The sequence below is a fragment of the Aotus nancymaae genome, unplaced genomic scaffold, assembly GCF_030222135.1.
Source record: "Aotus nancymaae isolate 86718 unplaced genomic scaffold, 86718_ANA_hifiasm-v0.15.2.pri h1tg000089l, whole genome shotgun sequence".
NCBI lineage: Eukaryota > Metazoa > Chordata > Mammalia > Primates > Aotidae > Aotus > Aotus nancymaae.
Genome location: NW_026988504.1, coordinates 17,523,072 through 17,530,278, shown reverse-complemented (window position 1 = coordinate 17,530,278; position 7,207 = coordinate 17,523,072). Strand labels below are relative to the sequence as shown.

The 7,207-nt window shown below is 50.7% G+C and overlaps 1 protein-coding gene across 1 annotated transcript; it reads left to right on the top strand.

Moving 5' to 3' along the window:
* The first annotated feature begins 454 nt into the window (after nt 1–454).
* Nucleotides 455–5,867, top strand: CUNH17orf58 (chromosome unknown C17orf58 homolog). Its single transcript, XM_064369267.1, has 4 exons — nt 455–801; nt 2,996–3,556; nt 3,738–3,929; nt 4,854–5,867. Exons 1-4 carry the CDS (start codon nt 726–728, stop codon nt 5,042–5,044), a joined length of 1,020 nt encoding a protein of 339 aa, XP_064225337.1. The 5' UTR covers nt 455–725; the 3' UTR covers nt 5,045–5,867.
* Nucleotides 5,868–7,207: the final 1,340 nt, after the last annotated feature.

Genomic DNA, 7,207 nt, shown 5'->3' with positions numbered 1-7,207 from the left:
ACCAGCCTGGCCAAAACAGTGAAACCCCATCTCTGCTAAAAATACAAAAATTAGCGTGGCATGGTGGTATACGCCTGTAATCCCAGCTACTTGGGAGGCTGAAGCACAAGAATCACTTGAGCCCAGGAGGCGGTTACAGTGAGCTGTGTAATATAATGAAACACTTTTACTAAACTTAGGAAGCAGTGACTTGATTTCTCTAGAAATTGCCTAACACACATTCCAGGATACATTCTCTGTCATCTGGAATCTCCTCCCTTCCACAAACCCACGCTGTCTTAAGCACTATTTTCCTATTTGTTGTTGACCTAATCTAGAAAATTCTCCCGTCGTCACTCGTTCTCCCCCACCCAGTCCCTCAGTCCCGCAGCACCCATATTCTCTGCACTTGTCACCCCACCCTCTGCTGCTCCCACCCCAGCGCGGAAACGCACACAGGTTTAAAGTTTAGGCTGTGATGCTATCCTTGCCCGCAGATCACAGGACAAATATTCCCAGGGACAACTTTGCGAGACCATGTGCTGGTCCCCCTTAGGAAGGAAGAGGGAGAAGTCCCTGCAGCTCGGTTTTGTTCCAATGGTCTGCTCAGCGAGTGATTCCCGTTTCCCCAAAGGCTGCCCCTCATTAGCATGAGCGGGGGTGGGGGTGTGGAGAAGGGGTTGGGGGAGAGAAAGCAAGCAAAAGCCCAGGCTCACTTTTAGAGCCTGGGAACCCTGTCTGCAAAAATGACAGCTAGAGCTTTCTGGCTCCTCTGCTTGATCGTCGGATCATCCCCCGAAGCCCCGCTGGCGGAGAGAAAAAGTAAGATCGGTGTAGCGCGGAGAACTAGGAGCGGAGCAGGTTTCTGCGGGGGAGCTGGGGAGGGAACTCAGTGAAACGCGGGGCGGGGGGCGGGGGTGGGTAGAGCTCGCGAGAGAGAACACCCCGGGTCTGCGTTCGTCTTAGAAAGGAGCAAAGGGTGTCCCCAAGATTTCGTGTCTCTTGGCAGCCTTTTCGGAAAGAAGCCAATTCAGCTACTGAAATGATCCCGAGCGAACCCGGCAGGCTGGGGAAAACTTTGCATGTTAAGTAGTTGCTCCATCACAGAGGAGGGAAATGTCAAAAGGGGTCGCGGCGCGCCTTTCGGGATCCGTGCCCGGGCGGGGCGCAGGACGCCGCGGGGTCCGTCCCACTGGGCTGGGTGAGCAGGGGCTGCGGGGGGCGCCGGGGACGGCTGGAGGGGGGGAGGGAAGCTGGGCCAAAATCCGGCAGCCCCAGGCACTTCTCTGCTCTCGCCGCAGCCCCAGCGCACAGCACAGCCTTGGGACACCTGAGCCGGGGTTTAACTAACACACATACACTCTCACAGTTCATCCACGAAATGAAATTAAGTTACTCAGCCCATGAAGAAATGAGGGATTCTCGGGGTGGGGGGGGGGCGGGAATCGTGTTTTTGTTTTGCTTTTATTTGGATGTTCTGTTGGCTTCACTATATCTGGGAAAAACAGCTTCTGTACCCCACAGGGCAATTTACTCTGGGTTATTTTTCCACACGGAAATTGAATGACCTCAGTGGCATTTAACCCAAATATCAGACAATCTTTCCCATGACAACAGATGGTGTTATCAATGGGGAAGCAGTTGTGAGGTCCACAGTTGACAGTCAGGAATTGGATATCCACCAGAACTTTACTCAGCTGTGGATGGCACAACCGTTCCACAACATAATGAGTCAGATCAACCTCCTGCAAAAACACGAACCCTAACCAGCTATTATTGCTGGGTGAAAGCTGATTTTAAAGGAGATTATCGATTTGGCAAGACCAATCGTTTTAAATGAAGCGTTGTCAGAGCTGCAAATGGGCAGATGCAGCTCTTTAACACAAGGGGAGAGAAAAATAAAGGCGAGTTCTTGCGGTTCTTGCCTGTTTGGTGGGCACTGGGACCCAGGCAAGCGAGGAGGTGATATTGTGTAACTGGCATGGAAAGGTGCCAGCTTCCAAGCTGGCTGAAGTTGACTCACCAACCTGTCTGCAGAACTAGGCAAAATCATTAATAATTAAAAAAATTTGTTTTCATGCCATACTATTTAGGAGTCTTTCCTCCACCATCTAATGGGGAGAAAAATGTAAGGGATGTGTGCTTTTATACTTAACCAGGGGCCTCTGCCTCCCAGCGACGTTTTTAAAACCTTCCTTAGCTGTGGTTTAACAGTAAGTGGTGTCCAAGAAGCCAGATAAAAATCCACTTACAAATGCTCGATTCTGCAGAGACCAAGATGACAGTGTAAACACGAATGGGAAAACCAAATAGTTCTGTTGTCAGGGGCGCTTAAACAATTAGGAGAACGTGTAATATGAGATCTTTCCCCCTGGGGTTTGCTCTTGGTACTTTCTCAACAAACTGTAAATAGCAAAGAGGCTGATGTTTATATATGTTATATATATACACACACAGACACACACATACGTACATATTGAAGGAAGGGCAAAAAAGTTTAACCAATGTTGTCAGACATGTTTCCTCTTAAACACGGGGTTGTAATTTTAAAAGTCATAGATTCCCTAACAAAATAAAATGTTCCCATCAAGCCTCTGATTCCTCATGTAGTGCATATTTTCTTGGTTGGCCCCATTCTTAGAGGGCAAGACCCTCATCTCCTTCTTCCTTTGGGGCCTGGGAAGCGCGTGCCCCCCTTGGCCGCGAGGCTGTGTCCGGGTTCTCCCTCCTTCACTTCCAGGCCTCCCGGCCTCCCTCCCATCTCTCCTCTTGCTGGTGCCTGCGAAGCCTCCCTTGTCCTCTGACTCCTGTCCCCCTCCCAGAGCCCTTCTTCTGCAACGCCCCTGCCCCGCTACGGGTCTCCTCCTCTCCTGGCCTCCCTTCCCCTCTCGGCCTCCCGTCTCAGCTTCCCCTTCCCTCTTCTCCCTTCTCGGCCTCCTTGGCTTCCCCCGACGGCCTCCCCTCACTGCTCCTCCTCCCCCACGGCCTCCCCGCCTCTCCTCTTCTCTCCCCACAGCCTCGCCGCCGCACAGCAGGAAGCCAGACTCCCGTGGCTGCCCGAGCGCGGAGGAGACACCGCGGCCCCGTGGGCAGCCGCTCCCCGAGGCCGGGCGGACGTCGCGCGCGGCCGAGGCCACCCCCACCGCCCGCGCCTGGTCGGACCCGCGGCGCGGGAAGCCCTTCCCGCAGGCCGACAACCGGGCCAGCTTCCGGGAGGCCGCACGACCGCCCGCAAGGCCGCCGGGTCCGCGCCTGGCCCAAGCCGAGAACCGCGCGTCGCCGCGCCGCGGGCACGTGTCGGAGGAGGCCCCGCGTCGCGCGCGCTCACAGGCCCTGCGCTTCCCCGCCGCCCGGTCGCCCTCGCGCACTGCCGATGGCCCCGCCCACCCCAACCGGCCGCGCGCCCCCGCGCCGCTCGCAGGTCCTGTGCCCGCGCCCGCGCCGCCGCCGCCGCGCCTCAGCCTCAGCCTCGGCCTCACCCCGCCGCGGAGGTACGCGGATCCCGACGCCGAGCCCTGCTCGCGCGCCTGCCGGGCCGACCTGGACGAGCGCGAGGCGTTCTGCGAGAGCGAATTCGGTGAGCCTGGCCGCCGCGCCGAAGCCCCGCGAGTCTTTCCGAGTCGCGGAGAAGCCCGCCCGCGCGATCCCAGGGCGGCCGACCCGTGCGGGCCGTTTCGCGGTTGCTAAAAACCCAGGCCAGGGGGACTGGGAGAGGAACTCGGGGTAATGCTCTTCTCCAAACTGTTTTTCGGAAGCAGCGGTGAACGGGATCGTGCACGACGTGGACGTGCTGGGCACGGGCATCCAGCTGGTGATCCTGCTGGTGGATCGGGACGGGCTGTACAAGATGAACCGCCTGTACCTCACCCCCGACGGGTTCTTCTTCCGAGTCCACATGTTAGCCCTGGACTCCTCCAGCTGCAATAAGCCGTGTCCAGAGTTTAAACTTGGTATTGAAACTGACCTGAATGACGCTGCATATGCACTTTATACCACAGTTTGTAACGTGGGTGTCACAGCCCGGGCTGTGGGTCGCCCAGCCTTTTTTTGGGAGGGATGGGGGACAGTACTGTGACATGAATAGGATTTAGACGGTATTATTTCAGTCACTCTGTGATTTAAGCCCCGTCAGCCCCCCACTCCCAAGGGTGGGAACCGCAGCGGTTGGCACAAAACCGGCTGTCACTTAACAGATGTTGACAAATGGAGTGAACGACCAAACACCATTGCCAGAAGGGACTAGACAGAACTAAGTTTAGAAAAGCTGCATTTTTGGGGATGTGTAGGGGAGATGGTAAGGGGTGAATACCCACTCTCATAACTTTCTGTACACGTGCTCTGGGAAATCCTGATACATTGTGATAAGGATCTTTGTTCTGTAGTTGCTTTTTTTTTTTTTTTTGAGATGGCGTCTCACTCTGTTGCCCAGGTTGGAGTGCAGTGGTGCGATCTCAGCTTACTGCAACCTCTGCCTCATGGGTTCAATCGATTCTCCTGCCTCAGCCTCCCTCCCAAGTAGATGGGAGTATAGGCACCTGCCACCAAACCCAGCTAATTTTTGTATTTTTAGTAGAGACAGGTTTTCACCGTGTTAGCTAGGCTGATCTCAAACTCCTGACCTCAAGTGTTCCACCCGCCTCGGCCTCCCAAAGTGCTAAGATTACAGGCGTGAGCCACCACCACACTGGCCTGGTTGGTTATCTTCTAAAGGTCGCTAGACTGTTTTCCACCAGTTGCCAGTAGAATAAATACCAGTTTCAACTTGTGCAGCAAGATAGTAGATTGCAGCTTGGGCATTTCTTAAAGGCCTTACATTTTCTGTTTCATGGCATTTAAAAGACACAATGAATTAATGTTCTGGTTATTTTGTCCAGGCAGCAGGTATATTGTGATGGGCCACATCTACCATAAGAGACGGCAGCTCCCCGCAGCTCTGCTTCAGGTCCTGAGAGGGCGCCTCCGTCCAGGGGATGGACTGCTGAGGAGCAGCAGCAGCTATGTGAAAAGGTTTAACCGAAAAAGGGAAGGGCAAGTTCAAGGTGCAATTCATACCCAATGCATTTGAAACAACTGTCCTGGCATTTCTGGATCACAAGAGACTTGGACATCAGCAACGACATGAAAGGTCCATCTTCATGTAATGGGTCCACCTTTAGAAGAGAGCCCACAGCTACTCTATGAATGACTTGCATAGTTCCAACTGTAATCTCCAAGGTGTCACTTTGTTATTTACAAGATGCTTCTAAAATGGGCTGCTCCTGAGCTCAGTGTCAAGGTTATTCAACTGTAGTGCCAGACAGTGATTTACGCAGCTCGGACAGATAATTGACCTGTCCAGTTAACAGATCACTGCTTCATGTTAAGTTTTTAAATTATTTTAATTTAATACATTCTTTAGTAGAAATAGTCCACAAAAACATACTCTTGAATTTAAATATACAACTTTTATATCATGTATCAAACCAGATTTTATATTCAAACTATCACATTTTAAATTCTGTACATAACAGTAAGCGCACTCGTCAAAAGACATTTATGTATGAAATGTCATTTAGATCAAACACAAGGGTCAAAGCCTAGGACAAGTATTAAAATTTTACACCTCAAGAGTGCTAAAGGGCCAGTGTGCAGATGGGTGGATTAAAACAATAAATAAAATTTAAAGATAGTGCTAAAGGGCTTATTTCAGGCAAAAGTGTTCCTGATGAACCAAAAAGTAAAACATAGTTTGTTTTCATTGCCTCCCTGCTCCTAATAGTGTATGTTTTGTGCCGAACTGGCAGCTATCCCAATGCGAAATGTATTCTGGGTGTATCTGATGTCATTTTTCTATTAAGACCAAGTGTAATGTTTGTTCGTAAAGCAATAAATCTTGCCTTGAAATCAGATCTTGGATGCACCTGTTTGTTTTTGTTTTGTTTTGCTTTAGCCTTACTGAGCCCTAAAGGTTTGAGAAAAAGCCTTTCTCAAATTCATTCCCTAAACCTTGGAACCAATATTCACCCATGACGGCTCACAAGCAAGTGAATTTTAAACACTTTTCAATTTTTTTTTTTTTTTTTTGAGATGGAGTCTCACACTGTTGCCCAGGCTAGAGTGCAATGGCGCAATGTAGGCTCACTGCAACCTCCACCTCCCAGGTTCAAGCAGTTCTACCTCAGCCACCTGAATAGCTGGGATTATAGGCACCCGCCAATGTGCCCAGCTAATTTTTGTATTTTTAGTAAAGACAGGGTTTCGCTATGTTGGCCAGGCTGGTCTCGAACTCCTGACCTCGTAAACCTCCTGCTTCTGCCTCCCAAAGTGCTGGGATTACAGGCGTGAGCTACCACGCCTGGCCTCAGTTGGTTTTAGAAAGGTTTAATCAATCATTCCAGGCACAGTGGCTCACGCCTGTAACCCCAGCACTTTGGGAGGCCGAGATGGGCAGATCACAAGATCAGGAGTTTGACAGCAGCCTGGCCAACATAGTGAAACCCTGTCTCTACTAAAAATACAAAAAAATTAGCTGGGTGTGGTGGCGGGCGCCTGTTGTCCCAGCTACTTGGGAGGCTGAGGTTGCAGTGAGCCGAGATCATGCCACTGCACTCCAACCTGGGCGACAGAGTGAGACTCCATCTCAAAAAAAGAAAAAGGTTTAATCACTAGCTAAATTAAATACTGATTTTATACTTGAGTCCAAGTCCACAAAGACATGACAGTATTTTTTCAGAAGATGAAGCTGTACTTCAGTTTATATGAAGCATAGTGAACAGAGAAACCACTAATGCATAGATGAAGATTACTGCCTAAAGACAGACAGGACGGAATCTCACTGGAGAGAACAGTCTATTTGGCCTCACGGTGAGACACTCAGGAAGCTCAGAATGTGTCCTGACAATCACAGGAGCCAAGAAGCAACAGCCTAAGACATTACAATATCTGATACTATTATTTATTCCAATTATGGGGCATACAGGTAATAAAGTGAGGTTCTGAGTGTTCTTTTTTTTTTTTTAAAGACGGGGTTTCACCATATTGGTCAGGCTGGTCTTGAACTCCCGACCTCAGGTGATCCGCCCGCCTTGGCCTCCAAAGTGCTTGGATTACAGGCGTGAGCCACCACGCCCGGCCAGTTCTGAGTGTTCTATGGTAAAGCACTACTGAGGGATTTTTAGAGTATTTTCCAAAAACAAGTTTTGTCCAAACTTATAAATTTTGCTAGAATTGCTTTTTGGGAGTCAGTTGC

Bases quoted from the DNA above. Each gene is read 5' to 3' on its own strand.
- CUNH17orf58 (XM_064369267.1), top strand. From the start codon at position 726: ATGACAGCTAGAGCTTTCTGGCTCCTCTGCTTGATCGTCGGATCATCC. The intron at 802-2,995 runs GTAAGATCGGTG...CTCTCCCCACAG, and splicing joins CCCGCTGGCGGAGAGAAAAA to CCTCGCCGCCGCACAGCAGG. The intron at 3,557-3,737 runs GTGAGCCTGGCC...TTTCGGAAGCAG, and splicing joins GTTCTGCGAGAGCGAATTCG to CGGTGAACGGGATCGTGCAC.